This window comes from Lepidochelys kempii, chromosome 1, assembly GCF_965140265.1.
Source record: "Lepidochelys kempii isolate rLepKem1 chromosome 1, rLepKem1.hap2, whole genome shotgun sequence".
Lineage (NCBI taxonomy): Eukaryota > Metazoa > Chordata > Testudines > Cheloniidae > Lepidochelys > Lepidochelys kempii.
The window spans coordinates 45,842,368-45,861,692 of record NC_133256.1 but is presented as its reverse complement, the minus strand read 5'-3'; the positions used below and the strand labels follow the sequence as shown (position 1 = coordinate 45,861,692).

The window sequence follows — 19,325 nt, the reverse complement described above, 5'->3', positions numbered from 1 at the left end:
TTAGCTCATCAGTCTTTGGCAGTGCTGGACAGTCAATGTTTGGTGACAAGACTATTCACCTAAAAAAGTAGTAGTGTAACTATTTTAGATTAGATCCTTTCTCAACCTTCTGGATTGTTTGTCAGTTCAGTGAGAGTAGAGACAGGAGTTGTTAAAATATAACACAGATTGTTGAAACAGATTAATCTAGTACTGTAGGTTTAAAGGTTTTTCTGTAGCATTGAATATCTCCAAACACGCACAATTCAAACAGTCCTTGTATATGCTGTAATGTGTGTCTGTGAACAGCCTATTTGGCAATCTTCTGTTGCTTTCTCAGTATGACTGTTCTTAAGTTTTTCTGTTGGGGTTGGTCTGAGCATTTGAAGAATCTTCCTTGTTTAAATAACTTTTCTACAACTCCTGCTCCTTCCTGCCTTACATCTTCTTTGACTTGATCTGTGTTGTACAGAACAATGCAAACTATAATAAATACTGTGGTATACCATAAAATTATTTATGGGCTTTATGCAAAAATAAATAAACAAACATTGACATTTGGACTACAGTCAAAAAACAAGGTTTCTGCCATTATGACAGGAGTTTAAGAAAAAGAATAATCATTTCATTTGTACAGTAGCCTATTTTCCCCCTTACTGGATTCCTAAGTGAATTTCAGACAAAGAAAAAACTGATAGAAATATCATGTCCTGTAGAACTTTTAAGCTGAATCTCTGTTCAAGCTCCTATTTGTGAGTAGTATAGCAAGTGGAAAAAAAACCCTGTAGAATACAGGTCAAAATCCAGTAAAGCCTCACTTTTTATTGTTATAGTAATTATTCATTGTCTTACAGCTCAAGGGCTGAGAAGTGGCAAGGGGAACCATATATCTAAAGGCATTTTGTCTAGCACACCCAAGTGTGCTGCGGAGGTTAGCCCTGTGGTTATCACTATGCTCAGGACCGGCTCTAGGCACCAGCAAAGCAAGCACATGCTTGGGGCGGTACGTTTCCAGGGGCGGGATTCCGGCCATCCTTTTTTTTTTCCCCCGGCCCTGCTCAGGGTCAACCAATGAGCCCCTGCATGGGGCCGGGGCGGTGGGCTCAGCGCAGGGGTCCCGGCCCCGGGGGCGGTCCCTGCCCTGGCCCCACGCCACTGGGGGAGCGGGGCAATGTGGCTCCTCCCCCCTTGCCTGCCCCTGCAGCGTGTGTCACAAGCGGCAGAGGAGCCGGAGCCAAGCAGAGCCCGGGATCGGGGCAGGACCCGCAGCCAGTAAGGGACCTGCTGCCCTTGGCGGCTTGACGCTGGTCCGCCCCCCTCCCCGTGGCTGACCCGCCCCCCAGCCTCTCTGTCGGTTACTGTCCCCTCTGCAGGGGTGGGACCGGGTCTGAGATTGGGTGGGGGGCCCATGGGCGGGCTGTACAGCCCCGAGCACCTCACTCCAAACACTGCTATAGCATTACACATTCTTTTAACATTTACCAGTATCAGTGACTTCTGGGGAGCGCAGTTTCTCAAAACTGAAATTACTAAAAAATTATTTGAGGTCCACCATGTCTGAAAATCGTTTGTCAGGACTCACGTGAATTTCAGTTGAAAGTACCATTGCACAAAGTGTAGATTTCACTGAATTATTAAAAGACTATGCAAGTATTAAAACCAGAAAAATTCAGTTCATATAAATTTTTAATTAATGAAAAACTGCACGCACCAGAAGACACTAATGTTTTTCATTACACTGTATAGTTGAACCCAAATTGTTTGTAATTGTGATTTTGTTAAAATTAAATGAGTACACTAGTAGGAAATTTGTTTTATTTCACTAACTACAAATTCTCTGTTTTCATTTTTTTTTATTTTAAAGTCAAAAAAACCCAAAACAAACCAACAAAAACATTTCAAAGTGCAAACATGTATAAAAGCCAAAAAAAAAAAAAAAGGGCGGGGACACTGCCAAACATTTTTTTGCTTGGGGCTGTAAAAAACCGAGAGCCGGCCCTGACTAAGCAATATTACTTGGAACAGAATGGTAGATGGTGAGGGGGTGGGGTTGGAAATTTAGGCTTTGAAAATCATTTAGCCACTACTAATATTGCTGTAACCAGGACCGTTTTGAGACCTAGACATTAGGACGTCTTTCTATCATTTTTTGGTCTGTGGGCTGGGTCCTGTAGGGATGGAATGTCTTGATTCAGTCCATTAGTAACTCTCAAACAGAAAAGGGGGAAATAATAATTGAAGATGCCAATATCTGGACGTATCGTTTGATGACATCTAAGAGAAAAATGATGGTGTTATTAATTACTTCACGGAGTCAGGATCTTATTCTCCTTGGGAGAAAAGTAAAGTTGCAAGTTAGAGAGATCAGCAGAAGATTCAAAGTCCTAAAACGTACAGGCACTGTCTAGAGGCTGTTTGACTTTCTAATATTCTGTAGTGAGTCCATGTGGTAAAGTCAGGTCTGACAGTCAAGGTGCAGATATACAGAAGAGGGGTTTGGAGTTAGTCTAGGGTTTAATTTTTAGAAGCAGAATTTCATATTTTTAAATTTGCATATTTTTCTTCCTTCAGTTAAGTAAAAGGTCAAGAGACGATGAATTCTTAGCATTTAGCAGTGTTCTTTAATGAACTTGTTTGTTCCCTGAAAAACTGTATTCGATGGTACTGTTAACTAATAAAAGGCATTTGCATATATTGTGATCGAATTAAAGAGCCTTAATATACATGATACATTTTATTAGTATAATTGTCATCTTCTTGGCTCATCTATGGGAAAAATCCCTTCTGTCCATCCTTTTTGGTTGATGCAAATACGGTTGAAATACGGTTGTCTATATTTAATATTTTCTGTTTAAATCTGTTGTGATTTTTTTTCCAGACTAATTTGGACTGATTAGTTGCTAAAACTAGTGAATGACTGGCAATTTAAATAGCCTTTTGATTAAATAGTGCATTTGTATTTATTTTTAGCAAATCTTCCTAATGTTCCATTTTCTTTACAGATAAATTTGCGCCTCATCTTGGTAAGTGGGAAAACGAAAGAGTTCTTGTTTTCACCAAATGATTCTGCTGCAGATATTGCAAAACATGTGTATGACAACTGGCCTATGGGTGAGTCATTCTTATGTGTCCTTTAGCTGCTAACTGTCCAGTTAAAACTGTTTACTCTTCTGTAATTAAGACTGAAATGTTAACAATTTTATCATTGTTCTTCATATTCAAATGGAAGTTTATATAGAGATATTTTATCCTCTGTTTTCAATGGTACTTCAACATCTCAAATTTTGTATGATCCATTGCCCAGTTTATTTCTGAGGCTACTTCTCGTATTCATTGTGCCCTACGTACTGCTTTTCCCTCATCTTGAATTTTTTTCTAGACAGACTTGGTACAAATCTAATAACTGCAGACTGATTCTGGTGGGTGTTAGATATTATACCCTTTGTCTAAGGATAAGTAAGGAAAATATGCCATTTTATATGAATGAAATAGCAAAACTGAACCTCAAATATTTTGTATTTTTGATCGCTTTGCCTCAGAATCAACCTACAAAAATACAGTAATGTCCAGAAAAAAGGTAATGATAAAAGGCAATTGTAAATGACTTTAAAGGATGAGGGAAACTGGGAACAAATTTAAATATGAAGATATTTTAAATTATTTGGGAGTATTTATTTTGGAAAGTAGAAGTATAAACTGAGATGGTGTGGGTGTAAGTAAAATAATGAATTGTTCAACAAAAACTGATCAGGCAATCTTCATCTCCCTGTCCCTCAATCCAAAACACAAGCCAAAACTGAGAAATGACGTTAAATTTGATGAAAGAAAATACTTATACATTCTCTGATACTGGAGGTCATGGGAGGCCATTAACTTAGTGTTGCAAGAGGGCTAGAAAATTACTGCACATGAACAGGAATAATGTGCATCTGTGCTATCTATGTCAATAGGAGTATCAATAATACATGCTTAGGCCCTAAACTGGTCTCCTCTGAAGGTTAGGAAGGAATTTTTCTGTCCCTGATGCAGCTTTACACAGTTGACAAAAAGCACAATGAGGAGGTTTGTGGTCCTCTAAAGTATTAGACACAGAGACACGGCTGTTGGAGACTTTTTATACCAAACTAGCTGGACCAATGTTTCTCTTTGGTATGGCAACTCAGTATCTACTGTACATTGTTTTAGTGTGCTTCTGGAACACAACTGACAAAATAAAATTTATCTAGTGTGCATTTGTGTGAATTAGTAATGACTGAAACAACTGTTTTTCCTCTTAAATTTACTCCTGAGTATATTACATTGCAGTTTCAAGTCGGCACCCTGCCTAGCTATTAAAGCGCATAACAGGCACTATGTAACACAGAATCAGGAATTTATATTTTGTGACTCTTATTTGTGTGTCAGTGAATCTAATTAGTAGCATTTCATCACATTGACTACTTCAGACTTTTGCAGCAGCAATTAAAACTGAGATTTGTACCTTGTACACATAACAAAGAATGAAGAAAATTACATATTTTAATAGGAAGAAAGCCATTCCATATTACCTAAGGAACGACAGCTAAAGTTAATGTGTGATCATAGTATGCAACATGTACAAGAGAAATGGCTCATAGGCTGAATATGATTACAGATCAAGTTGTTATGTGTATGTAAATCTTTAGAACAAATAGCTGCTAATGGCCTTATTTATATTGTAGGAGAAAGTACAGTGCCTAGATTTGTCAGTGAAATTGTGATCTCTCTTCTCCATCTCTTTAAATCCCATTTCATGTGTTAGGTTAGTTCTGAGAGGAAGAAATTGGAATTATTTAAAATTGAGGCAGCTCTGAAATTAAATATTGACTTGTTTAAGCCTTCCCAAGCAATGAGCATATGTGAATAATCTCTTGTTCTTTAAAATTTGAAAACTATCTTTGTTACAAGGGTTGATTATAACTGACCTAGAATGACACATTAAAATTATTTAAAAAGGTGACTATGTTGAATCTGTTCCCCAAGTTTTTTATTTGTTTGATTTGTCCATAAGATGTGCAGAGATGAATCTGCCTTGGGGTCTTTCAGAGATATGGACGAAATTGTGCTCTTAGGTACAATAATACAGATCCAAATTAACATCACTGAGTTTGGTGGAGATAGTCTCGGTTTACATCACTGCAACTGAGGGCAGAATTTTGCCATGTATCTGAAATGTCCTGTCAGCTGCCTAAATTTGATGATTTTAAAGGGTTATAAACTAGCATGCTTAAGCCACCTCTCTTCTATTCCCTTCCCCCCATGTATAGGTTGAAATACTCTTAATTTAAAAACTTCCTCACTCCCAGTGAGGCTGTCCAGTTTGATTCATTTGCTCAGACAGATAGTTGATATCCAAGCTAGAAAAGTTTCTCTTTATTCCCTCTTTTCTAAAATTACTTTATCCTTGTTGGTATAATTAAATTTTCTCTTACGATGATTGTCTGATAAGCGTTATGACATTTTTCAGTTGAACTTTTTTTCATTGGTTTAGCTAGTGGAGAAGTGTTTTTCTTATGAAAATTAAATATCCCGAGTGACTGTTTAAGGGGAAGAATTCTTGAGACTCTGCCAAGGAGCAAAGATTAAAAACATAAAACGGTGGATCATCAGTCAGGAATTAATATACCAAATTGCCACTTTTCATCTTCTGGCCTCTTGTATTATTGCATCTTTCTAGTACTACAAATTGGCTAAACTTTAGTACTGCAGTCCAGATGGTAGTCAGAGAAGTGAAATCTTAAAGCAGAAAATTATAGATAAAGTTTCGTCAAGCAGATAAATAGCTGATACTAATAATCAGGATAATTGTAACACTTCATTTTAGCTACTCTATTGACAGCATATCAATGCATTGCAATTAAAACAGGTAGTAAATGAAAACATTGAATTTCAGATGGTTTCAGTTGTCTAGGTTGATCATATCTTGTAAGGCATCTAGTAAATACTGCCACTTCTACACACTTTCCGCTCATACTTGTTTCTGATGTCAGCCCTAACTTTGTAGTGCTCTGTACGCCTCTAATCAGGTGTCATTGTGCCTGATGCCTCTAAAAGTGAACAGACATCAATTGTAATAGTTCCTTTTTCACTCTTCTCTTCCTGCATCTTTTCCTACCAGATGCTGGTTGCACACTTGCCACAATGTTTAAATACCTTTCCCAACACCCCTGTTTCATTTTCTCTTCCTCTCTGCCCATTGTATCCATTGTGTATTCTGGGCATACAGGTTGGCTTCTCCTATCCCTTCTTGAATATTCGTGTTTGCTATATAAATGTTACAGTAGATGGAGCAGAGCAGAAGCAGATTTGTGAACAGTTGGTATCAGATACCTGGTCAGCATTCTGAAAGAGCAGATTGAAGTTAAATAATTTTGTTAACGTTTTGCAATATTTACCCTTAAAACTTAATGCAGATTCGCTGACTTGTTTTGAAAATTGACAGAAATTTCAAACAGGAATAATAAGTGATCACCTAATCTTATACATTATTTACTTTAGCTAAAACACTTCATGGGAAAATACATGATTCTTAGTTAATTTGTGGTACATAAATCTGTCCAGACTGTGCTATGAGACATTTCCTGAAATCTATCAATATGTCTCTCTTCTGCGAGGGTCAGATGCTTACCATTCAGCTTTTCCAGGAATTTCAGGGTATGTTCAGTTCATTATGCCCTCTGGAAATTCAACTGGCTAAATCTAATCCAACACTGCGCAGTAGCCACAGAGAGGAGCACTTCTGCTTACTGATTTAAAATGATTTTCAAATCAGAGAACTGTTGTGTTCCTACTATATATGTGGCTGCTTATCAGTCCTAGACTGAGGCTGAACTCAGCCAGTTGAATGTTGGAGGGCAGAGAGATTGAGAATCTCCTGCCATTGAAGGAAAATGGTACTAAATTAACCAGATGGATATTGAGTCTGAATGGGAACAGGAAGTGTCTTCCTTATCATCCATTTAAAAATATTTTGCATAGGAACTTATAACCATATATATCACTTATAACCACTAATAAAGCAGAAGTAAAGTGAGGCACAGAATAGTTATTGCCCAAGATTGAATGGGGAAGTTAGGAACAGAATTTAGGAGTCTTAACTTCAGATCCTCTCCACTAAGCAGCAGGCTGCACTGTCCTGTTAGTACTGAACTGGAAGAGTTCTGTTTTCTCTTTTCTACCCTGGATGGGTGGGAAATAAACAAAAGATGCATATGCTGGGCTGTTTCTGACAAAACCCTCTTCCTTCTTTTTCAGATTGGGAAGAAGAGCAGGTCAGCAGTCCAAATATTCTGCGGCTTATTTATCAAGGACGGTTTCTTCATGGCAATGTGACACTAGGAGGTAATGAAATAACTTGGGTAGTATAATTTAGCAACTTTTCCCAGGCAAAGTGAATATTTATTTAAAATACAGTAGATTCTCATTTAAGTAAAACCCTCTCTAGACTTCAAGGTCACAGCATGGTTTTCTGCACAGTTTTGCTGCAGCATAACATGAGATACTCTTGTTACCTTTATATTTTTCCATCCTGCTAGAATCGGGTGTTAGACTATGGTATATATCACTGTGTAAATTAAATCTTTTTTCACATAAGGAATAGTTATGCTATCTTTATTGTCTTTTAATGGAAGAGAGATGATTTTATTCCACTTCTCATATACTGCATTTACAGTGTAAAACATTTCAGAAATCTCTAAGTATATTAAAAATGATGGATAAAGATTATGATGATTGGCTAAACAATACTAGGGAATTAGTGTAATGAAGAAAGACACCCTGTGAATTAGAATGAGGGAAAATATTTTTGCTATCTAGCTCTGTCCCAAGGATACAATTGTATAGTTATGTGAGAACAAAAGTAAATGGCTTCACTTTGTATGGTGAGGAAATACAGCTCAACTGTGCCCCCTTGTGTCATATTTTCTAGTTATATTTTGTAGATTTATTTTTTATTTATCAGAATGTAGTACAATGAATTGTAATTAACAATATTTCCTTTCAGAGGTGGTGGCAGCTATATGAATCTTAAGTAAAATCAATGTCTAAAGAAAATAGATCTCTTTTCTCTTTGCTCTTACCAAATCTAAGAAGTGAGCTGAAGGGCCTATTCTCTCCATCTACAAATTCCTTCTGTTGATGCTGTTGGTAATTATGAATGCACAGGGAGGGGAAAATGTAATATAAAGTCATACCTGGGGTAGCTGTATGTATGTAATATAAAGTCATACCTGGGGTACCATTAAAATGTAATATAAAGTCAAACCTGGAATGACTTTTTATTCCTTTGTATTTATCATTTTTGTTTGTTTTCTATCACTCTGTGCTGGCACTAGTTAGAAACTTAAGTCTTTGGCATCCCACAATATCTCACAATATAAAGACTCTGGAAAACAAATGCAGTACATTACGGGGAAAGTTTCATATGTGCCCAGTCAGTGTGCCTCCACACCAACTCGGAGAGATTAGCTGTAGAATGACAGGGCAGTTCATTCTATTTTTCTCCTTTAATTGTTGCCCTATTTGCCGATAATGGTAACCAGGTTGTCATTTTGTGCTAGTTGTGATATGGATACTTCTCCATTAAGAACTGGACTGGAGCCACCAATTCACTGTAAATAGATAACCGCTTTTAGCCATTACTAACCTGGGCTGCTAATCTCCTTTTGGACAATTTATCCTCCATATGGTTCAGTTTTCTAATGCTGCTTTATATACTGGCTAGATAATGATAAACTTCACTGTGTACTGCTTAGTAGTAACTCTCGCTTACCTGTGGAATTTTTATTTAGGCTTCAGTTAGTTAATATACGTAATCTCTATTGTGCAATTTTATGGCCCACTCGTGAAAGTAGTGAGAAGTAGTGTGTCCTTAGCAGGTTTCAGAGTAACAGCCGTGTTAGTCTGTATTCGCAAAAAGAAAAGGAGTACTTGTGGCACCTTAGAGACTAACCAATTTATTTGAGCATAAGCTTTCGTGAGCTACAGCTCACTTCATCGGATGCATACTGTGGAAAGTGTAGAAGATCTTTTTATACACACAAAGCATGAAAAAATACCTCCTCCCACCCCACTCTCCTGCTGGTAATAGCTTATCTAAAGTGACCACTCTCCTTACAATGTGTATGATAATCAAGGTGGGCCATTTCCAGCACAAATCCAGGGTTTAACAAGAACGTCTGGGGGGGGAGGGGGGAGGAAAAAACAAGGGGAAATAGGTTACCTTGCATAATGACTTAGCCACTCCCAGTCTCTATTCAAGCCTAAGTTAATTGTATCAAGTTTGCAAATGAATTCCAATTCAACAGTTTCTCGCTGGAGTCTGGATTTGAAGTTTTTTTGTTGTAATATCACAACTTTCATGTCTGTAATCGCGTGACCAGAGAGATTGAAGTGTTCTCCAACTGGTTGATGAATGTTATAATTCTTGACATCTGATTTGTGTCCATTTATTCTTTTACGTAGAGACTGTCCAGTTTGACCAATGTACATGGCAGAGGGGCATTGCTGGCACATGATGGCATATATCACATTGGTGGATGTGCAGGTGAACGAGCCTCTGACAGTGTGGCTGATGTTATTAGGCCCTGTGATGGTGTCAAGATATTGCCTCTTTTCCCCTACCCTTTGCCTCATCCCTCCAACCCCAATCTTGGATCATCATCAAGTTCTATTCCCATGGTGTCTTGTCTCAGATTATCATTCTCCAGCCAAAGATGGCTATACAAGATGTTCTTTGGTATTCACAGAATCATAGAATATCAGGGTTGGAAGGGACCTCAGGAGGTCATCTAGTCCAACCCCCTGCTCAAAGCAGGACCAATCCCCAATTAAATCATCCCAGCCAGGGCTTTGTCAAGCCTGACCTTAAAAACTTCTAAGGAAGGAGATTCTACCACCTCCCTAGGTAACGCATTCCAGTGTTTCACCACCCTCCTAGTGAAAAAGTTTTTCCTAATATCCAACCTAAACCTCCCCCACTGCAACTTGAGACCATTACTCCTTGTCCTGTCCTCTTCTACCACTGAGAATAGTCTAGAACCATCCTCTCTGGAACCACTTCTCAGGTAGTTGAAAGCAGCTATCAGATCCCCCCTCATTCTTCTCTTCTGCAGACTAAACAATCCCAGTTCCCTCAGCCTCTCCTCATAAGTCATGTGTTCCAGACCCCTAATCATTTTTGTTGCCCTTTGCTGGACTCTCTCCAATTTATCCACATCCTTCTTGTAGTGTGGGGCCCAAAACTGGACACAGTACTCCAGATGAGGCCTCACCAATGTCGAATAGAGGGGAACGATCACGTCCCTCGATCTGCTCGCTATGCCCCTATTTATACATCCCAAAATGCCATTGGCCTTCTTGGCAACAAGGGCACACTGCTGACTCATATCCAGCTTCTCGTCCACTGTCACCCCTATGTCCTTTTCCGCAGAACTGCTGCCTAGCCATTCGGTCCCTAGTCTGTAGCTGTGCATTGGGTTCTTCCGTCCTAAGTGCAGGACCCTGCACTTATCCTTATTGAACCTCATCAGATTTCTTTTGGCCCAATCCTCCAATTTGTCTAGGTCCCTCTGTATCCTATCCCTGCCCTCCAGCGTATCTACCACTCCTCCCAGTTTAGTATCATCCGCAAATTTGCTGAGAGTGCAATCCACACCATCCTCCAGATCATTTATGAAGATATTGAACAAAACTGGCCCCAGGACCGACCCCTGGGGCACTCCACTTGACACCGGCTGCCAACTAGACATGGAGCCATTGATCGCTACCCGTTGAGCCCGACAATCTAGCCAGCTTTCTACCCACCTTATAGTGCATTCATCCAGCCCATACTTCTTTAACTTGCTGACAAGAATACTGTGGGAGACCGTGTCAAAAGCTTTGCTAAAGTCAAGAAACAATACATCCACTGCTTTCCCTTCATCCACAGAACCAGTAATCTCATCATAGAAGGCGATTAGATTAGTCAGGCATGACCTTCCCTTGGTGAATCCATGCAGACTGTTCCTGATCACTTTCCTCTCATGTAAGTGCTTCAGGATTGATTCCTTGAGGACCTGCTCCATGATTTTTCCGGGGACTGAGTTGAGTTTGACTGGCCTGTAGTTCCCAGGATCCTCCTTCTTCCCTTTTTTAAAGGTTGGCACTACGTTAGCTTTTTTCCAGTCATCTGGGACTTCCCCCGTTCGCCACGAGTTTTCAAAGATAATGGCCAATGGCTCTGCAATCACAGCCGCCAATTCATCTGTAGGTGTTTCTGTGCACCACTGTTACTCACTTTCTTCACAGAGATCAGACTGGACTTCACAGTACAAACAAGAGTCAATGTTATTTATCCAGTTCCACTGGAAAAGAATAGCTAGCATGCTTTTGATTGCTACATTAAGACAGTTTCATGGATTTTAAATGCATACTTAGAATCAGGGAATTTTAGTTCAGATTAAAAGAAAAGGAGTACTCGTGGCACCTTAGAGAGCATAAGCTTTCGTGAGCTACAGCTCACTTCATCGGATGCATTCAGTGAAAAATACAGTGAGAAAATTTATATACACACAACATGAAAAAATGGGTGTTTAGCATGCGCATGCTAAACACCCATTTTTTCATGTTCAGTGTGTATATAAATCTCCTCACTGTATTTTAAACACCCATTTTTTCATGTTCTGTGTGTATATAAATCTCCTCACTGTATTTTCCACTGAATGCATCCAATGAAGTGAGCTGTAGCTCACGAAAGCTCATGCTCAAATAAACTTGTTAGTCTCTAAGGTGCCACAAGTACTCCTTTTTTTTTCGCGAATACAGACTAACACGGCTGCTACTCTGAAACCTGTCATTAGTTCAGATTGCTGTTCACTGATGTATTGCAATTTAATCATCACAGCTTCACCCCAGGGATATTTCATGTGTTACAAAGATTTATTTCTGTTATATTTTAGAGGTTTGTTTTTAAACATTTATTTCAACACTAATGAAATAATGTAATAAATTTCAACCTGGAGTAAGATTATACGTCTGAGGTATAAATTCCTGAAAAGGAATGTTGATTCAACCTTTACTAAAGCAACATGGATACATTTCATAACAAAAGAAAATAGTAACTTAATGTTTAGTCCAGTATGCAGTTTCTCATGACGTTATAATATTTTGCATTTCTATAGTGCTTTTCACCCAAGGATTTTAGGGGTGTTGAATTATAACATTTATAAAGAGCATTACATTTATCTCAAGTGGTTAGTGAATATTGACTGGAGTTTGGGCTTGCTCACCACTGAAAGTCATTTAGTCAGTTGGAGAGGCAACAGTACCCTCAGATTGTCTCTTTGGGAACTAAATATCATCTTTGGTTCTTTTTGTCAAAGTGTGGCAGTTTTCTACTTCTAAACTCAAACTTTATCTTGTAAATACTGACTGAAGTTGAAGCTTAAAACTAAAAAAAAAAAAAAAAAGTCTTGAGCTTGTTTGCCAGCCTGTGTTAACGCATCTTTTGAAGTATCCGCTGATGCAAGAATGACTGGGGAAACAGCAAAAGTATCAGTGGAAATGGTAATAGAAAAAAACGTTTGTCTCTCAAGTCTGCAGTGTCATTGTTGCAAGAAGTGCCAGATCCATCATTTTCTGTTGCTGCTAGTAGTCAGTGTGAAAAGATGGGTGGAGAGAGAAGAGAGCATGCTATCCAGATGCCATTAGTCCATCTAAAGTAGGGTGTTTCTGCCCAGCAAGGTGTTTCTGCCCAGCAAGTGCCAGGTTTAGTTTTATATCTGATTCTTGGATCTGCAATAAACTGATTTGAAATGGAAAATAGAGACTGTTGGGATACTTCCTCTCCATCCTCCCTCTGCAGTTATTGTGAGATGGATTATTTCTCAATGCAGATGGCAGACTGTGAGATGAAAATGGAAGCTATGACCTGCTCATTAGAGGTTAAGGTTCTGCTTTAAGTCACAGTGGTTATGTATTTGGGCACAAGTACTAAGGGGCTGGGGAGGAAGTACCTTGAATTCCTAAAGAGAAACTGAGCTGGTTCATCTATTGCTGATGATATTCCCTGATTGATTGATTGATCTTTTTAATGGAGCATGCAGCGGAAGATATTTTTCCCCTAATTTATAGTGGAAAATTTAAAACCTCAGGAGAAAATGAAGCTCTAGTAATGTGTGAAACTTTTACAAATAACCATCCTGACAAATGCTGTCACAAAGTTGCGGTCCAGAACATAGAAGCCTTGAGGGGAGCATTGAAAAAGGGTGGGTCAAACCTAATATGAATAGGGTATAAATGCTTTTGTGGTTTTTTGTGTTTTGTTTTGTTTTTTCAGTCAGTGAGATTGCAGTGGAATATTTATTAAAATTCCAGAGTGTTGAAAACGTAAACACAATATTATGAAAACTGGAATATGAAGCTGACCATCTAGTTTTACTGCAAAGTGGAATGAATTGTGAAAAGAAAATCAGATTTTTTAAATTCTTTCAATTTCAATGATACAGAGTAGTAACAGTATTAAGGAAAACATTTTGTCTTAAACAACTGGTTTTAAAAAACATTTTAAAGTTTCTGGAGATGCACGGTTCTCACATACTACTGATGTGATGGATGTTCAGTGTCAAAGCATGAGGCATTGCAATGAGAGGTTCCATGAAATTATTTGTAAACATCACATCATATCAGCAGAGATTTGGCTTATTTACTCTTCAAGAGAACTGGAAAAATGTTAGGGTTCTGGTAATGCATGCTTTAGTGTGCTGTTCAATTCCTTGACAGTAAGTGTTTATATTATGGCTTAAATTAGTCACATTGGCTTAATCACATGCTTAAAATTAAGCACTTTGCTGAATCAAGGTGTAAGTGACCATTCCTTCTCCCATTAAAGTGAATTGTACCACTGACTTCAAAAGGAGCAGGGTCAGGCCTCAGAACTTTATCATCCTCACAGTGACAAACATTAAAAGCACAGTATTTAATCTGATCATTCTATAAGACCCTGATCTATGTAACATTTATACAAAACTTCTTTCTGGAATTGGTAAATAAACAGTATGAATTGTAAAGTAAGAAGTAGGAAGCTGTGAAACAACCGAATCCAGTTAAAGTTATGGATTCAGTTGTGTGTGTTCTGTAGTGATGAAAAGAGTGATTGTGTTAATAAATCATCCTCTATTTTTCACACAGCATTAAAACTTCCTTTTGGCAAGACAACAGTGATGCATTTGGTGGCTAGAGAGACATTGCCAGAGCCAAACTCTCAAGGTAGGCTATACAGTAGGTGAGCTTCCAACTTCAGCTGCATAGGCACGTGTTCAAAAATGTCATGGTTTTCACTGGTTGTTTTGAAAGGAGAAAAATCGTCATGGTTTATGAATAGTTCTTGTCAAGCAAGTAACCAAATGTTTTTGGACACACTAAAATAAAAAGCATATTTCTTAATTATGTATCTGAGTAACATTTTTTGTATTCTCCAGAGCTTATAAAATCGCACAAGATAAAATTTTTGCATCATTCTTGCATCATTAACAATTATCCCCCGCTCACCCCAACTGAATGTTTTGTAAATGACTTGCAAGAAAACCTTCTTTTCATTGTTCCACAGGTCAGAGAAACCGTGAAAAAACTGGAGAGAGCAATTGCTGTGTGATCCTGTAAAGTCTGTCTGCTTTACCTGCTAAGTGTGATGTAATATAGTCTTTGTCTTTCATGCTGCTGCAATAGAAGAGGCCCAGCCTTGCTTCAAACATCTTTAGGAAGAGCCTGTCAGTAAATCCATTGAACTGAAATATTACATAAACACTGTCACATTATTCTCTTTTTTAAAGGAGAGATCTATGAACAATTGCATTATGATTTTATTGCTATTTTTTCTTGCTGAATAATCTTATAATACATCAGTTCTTGAATGCATTCAATCTCCAGAAAAAGTTAGTGTTCTCTTCCACAGCAGAAACCATTTTGCTGCCACAAAAATCTTCATTAACCGGAACTAATCAATCAAGCTTTCTAGATGCAATTTGCACTAAAAACAGTTGACAGTATGTTTCTCTTCGGCAATCTCTAATGATATTTGAGACACCTAGAAATAATCTACAATATGTAATACAACACTGGAAAATAGAATCTATAATTTAAAAAAGCTCACTAATGGCCAACTCAAAGGAAAAACTGAAGTCAATTCTACCAAGTCAACCTTGGTGGCCGAACTGGCACAGAATACTAACTAAACCGAGCCTGGCTATATATATTTTCACTGCAACAAACAAACAAACAAAAAAACTATGTGCCTGTAATTTAAAAGCACTCTGTAGAGGGCTGTTGAAACTGGTTTTTTTTTCATTATTATATGCACTCTTTTCTCCTATGTTAGTTGAGTGCTTGTTCATACAGCACAAACAAGTGCAGAGTGCATTTCCTAGCCTTAATATGGGAGGGGTAATTTCCTGTAGTTCCTAGGCTTTTATTATTGTGCATAAATATTAGAAGACTTCATTTACTAATCAATTTTATGTATTTGAATATCAGCAATTGATGTTTTTCGGTAATTCTTACTCCTCTGTATCTGTGTCCAGAGTCATGCTTACTCATAAGAGACTTCAAAAGAATTATTAAAGTTAAAAGAAAAAAACCTCTGCCATAGTACTAGTTTTGTTTCTTTATGTAATCTGCATTTGGTATTAGTGCTTGCAAGTGTATTAAAATCAGAAGCTGATTTTTAAAGGCATACATAATTAAAAAGGATGCCATTTTATTTCATATCAATAATTTAAAGGTTGATATGCTAAAGAAATTTGCACAGCACTAAAGCATGAGCTAGTTTCATCTAAACCTGTAAAAATATAAAAGATTTTATATTTTTTCACTCGGGAAGAATTCTTCCTGGATGAAATTACAAATAAGCGTAGAATATATTTAATAAAAATCTTATAAAATGCATAACTATAGAACTTAAATATGGATTGGCGTGTAGCATAATAGAACAATATTCCATATAAATAGCATTAGCCTTAAAAAAATAAAAAAATAAAAAAAAGTCACAGGTTGACATTGTGTTCTGTACTTAATAAGTGTTCACAGCCCTTACAGATGTTCTGTGTAATTGTTTTTTCAAATGGTCAGCATCATTCAAATGTAATCAGGTTATTTTACCCATTGTTACTGCTTTGATGAAATGCTTTATATGCCATAGGCCTACAAAAATATTGTTCATACTGATCAGAATTAAATTTGTATAGAGCAGAGTTTTAAAACAAATTGTAAATAGCACTAAACATTTTCTTTCTGCAACCTGTACTGATAGATTCTTCTGTAAACTAAATAAAAGAATATTGTAGTGCATTTTGGTGGTGGTCTAAAATTAATGACTGGGTCTGTAACTGGTTTATATGTGTTTTCACAATCATGAAAACTGGTGAAGTGTCAAACCTAGTTCCCCTCTGATTGAAAAAATAACTGTTTATAAGACTATTTATAGAACAATTCTTGGTTTTAGTCTGTGTTCAACATCATTTTTTCTTGAGTTTCCTTGGTTGCTCAAACATGGAATAAAACACCCTGCCCCAAAGAGATAAAAATAGAAGAACAACGAGGAGTCCGGTGGCACCTTAAAGACTAACAGATTTATTTGGGCATAAGCTTTCATGGGTAAAAGACCCACTTCTTCAGATGCATGGAGTGAAAATTACAGATAGAGGCATAAATATATATTGGCACATGAAGAGAAGGGAGTTGCCTTACAAGTGGAGAACCAATGTTGAAGGCCAATTCAGTCAGGGAGGATGTGGTCCACTCCCAATAATTGTTGAGGAAGTGTCAATACCAAGAGAGGGGAAATTGCAAGAGGGAAATTATATGGGAAAAGGATCTACCACATAGTACAAGAAAAAGGAATGAGATGAAGTATGATTCATGTCTTGTTAGTTCAATAAATCTTTAGTGTGAACTGGTGGTATTTGAAAAATGATTATCTAGTGTGTTGCTGATAGCTTGAAAATTATATATTAAATACTGAAGAGACAGATCTTGTGGTGGTAGCCTAAAATTAAGAAATTTCCTCTTATGTTGTTCAGTAAGTTTGGACACTGAAGAAGATAACGAGCTTCAGGTATAGTAAAATAATTTGTAGTCATCTAAGGTATTAATACTAATGCCACATTATATACTTATTAGAAAACGTGTGACCCTTCTTTGATCCATTTAAGTAAGATTGCTGACTATTTGCTATTTTGCAGAGATTAATTTTAATAGAAATATCAGCATGCTTTTGCCTGCTCTTGAGGAGAACAAAGTACACACACAAGAATGTTGAAATAAATCCTTTAAACTCTGCTCAGCTTTAAAAGTCACTACTTGTGAATATGCAGGATCTCTAGAAGCAAAGTAGAACACTTTTATGCTTGTTTGCCTGCCAGCATCCAGAATGGTGTTCCACCTATTCCATTGCATTGCTATTGTGTGGACTCTGGGAACAAATGTGCCTGGATAGTTAAGGATAAGGTTTGTTCGAGACATGCTGTGTTTTAAAATACTTAGACATGGAAGCATGAGAAAGAGCTCCCTATTGTAAATTGGCCATATCAGATACAAGAAATACATATGGGGGATTATAGCCCGATAGTAAGATGCTGAACAGATTCTAGTGTTCATAAATCACAGCTTGAGTAAATCAAGGTTGCAGCAGCCTCAGGGCTTGCCTAAGCTACCAACTGGAGGAAGAAAGCATGGTAAATGCCTTTCTGAATTATTCTGTAGGCATCATCAATGTGCTGCATTGATGTTCATCCAGTACTAATAATTTGTCTGTCTCTAAAATTCCAGTTATAGTAGGCAGCACCTAGAATCACTGATACTCTGACCTTTATTTTAGAAGAGGGAAACATGGTACTTAGAAAAAGGTCAACAAGTAGGAATTTTTCATTAACTTCCTTATCAACATATGAAAAGATGCTGTTTCCCTCCAGTATGTGTCTTCAGTACCTGCTCCACTGATACTGTCTCATGAGTTTTGTAAATATGCTGAAAGGGCATGCAGCCAAACAGTTTTTGATCTCTTCTTCAGTTAGCGTGCACTGCAGTCATGGGCTGCTGATAACATTGCCAGCATGCAGACTTTTCAGCACATCTGAAAGCAAAGTCATGAGCTGATTCTCTGTCATCCTCCTGCAATTTTAAGTTGTGTTCATAGGTTCCAGAGCATAGTTCAAGAAGGGAAATCGTGCGCAGTCTGTGGCTCTGTAGTCTGATTGAATGCACCTTTGCGGTCTTTGTTCAAGAGGCAAACTCACGGATATGCCATTTGATCTAAACTTCTCCTGCTTGCTCTGCCTGAGCGTACCCATCTGATTAGTACAGAGTTAGGGTCAAGCACTGCCTTAGATTGGTACTGGGAGCTCCCAGAGATACCAGTTGCACTACTGAAATCAACAGAAATCCTGTATGCTGATCAAAGGGAATATAGAAGCATTCCATGACTGTCAAAGAAATGATTCTACCTCTTTCTTTCCACTGAAATATTTAGAGTTCCTTAGATTTGTATCGTCTTTCTGTGAACTTGAGTGTCAAAATCTAACTTCAGAGTGCAAGTTGAAAGAGTGTTTTTCCCTAGTAACAGTGTATTAGGTCTGTCAGTATCCTATCAACTAAATTTATAATATGTTAGTACTATTTATATTGTAGCAGCATCCCCAGATGCCAACTGGGATCAGGGTCCTTTTGTCCTGGGGGTTGCACTAAAATACAGTCCCTACCCCGAAGATCTAATTATGCCACATAAAATATAATGAGAAATATAATTAACAAAAATAATGTTTATTCTGTTCTAAGATTTCTGAGTGCTTTTGGACAGCTGCCAGTTTGATTTATACATTTCTTAATGATCTGGAAATGGAAGTGAGCAGTGAAATGCAAAATGATCAGATGAGACAAAATTATTTAGGTTCGTCAAGTTCAGAGAAGAAAAGGAGGAACATTAGTGGGACATAACCAACCTAGCTTGAGTGGGCAGCACAATGGCAAAGGAAGTTAAGTGTTGATGAATGCAAAATAATGCACGTTGGAGGGAAACATTTAAACTACTCACACAAATTTCAGGGTTCTACAGTAACTATCAACTCAGGAATGGGAGCTGAGCATCAGAGTGGACAGCTCAGTCAGAGAAGAACTCAGCTCAATGTGAAGCTTCACCCAAAAAGAAAAGATGCGAGTATGCATAGCGAATAGTAGGGAGAATAATATGGAAAATCTAATGACTTTTATAATATGTAATATATAAAATTTAGTGGTGCAGCCTCATCTGGAACAATGTGTGCAGAACCGGTCACCCCATCTCAAAAAGAATATTGCAGAAT

At 37.7% G+C, this 19,325-nt stretch overlaps 1 protein-coding gene across 1 annotated transcript in view; it reads left to right on the top strand.

The window, feature by feature from the left end:
* UBL3 (ubiquitin like 3) overlaps positions 1–16,317 on the top strand; it is a 77,832-nt gene extending 61,515 nt beyond the window's left edge. Inside the window, exons 2-5 of the mRNA XM_073341055.1 lie at positions 2,982–3,090; positions 7,252–7,338; positions 14,164–14,241; positions 14,582–16,317. Of these exons, the coding sequence (XP_073197156.1) occupies positions 2,982–3,090; positions 7,252–7,338; positions 14,164–14,241; positions 14,582–14,634 (327 nt within the window). The 3' untranslated portion in view covers positions 14,635–16,317. The remainder of the gene's footprint in view (positions 1–2,981; positions 3,091–7,251; positions 7,339–14,163; positions 14,242–14,581) is intronic.
* Positions 16,318–19,325: the final 3,008 nt, after the last annotated feature.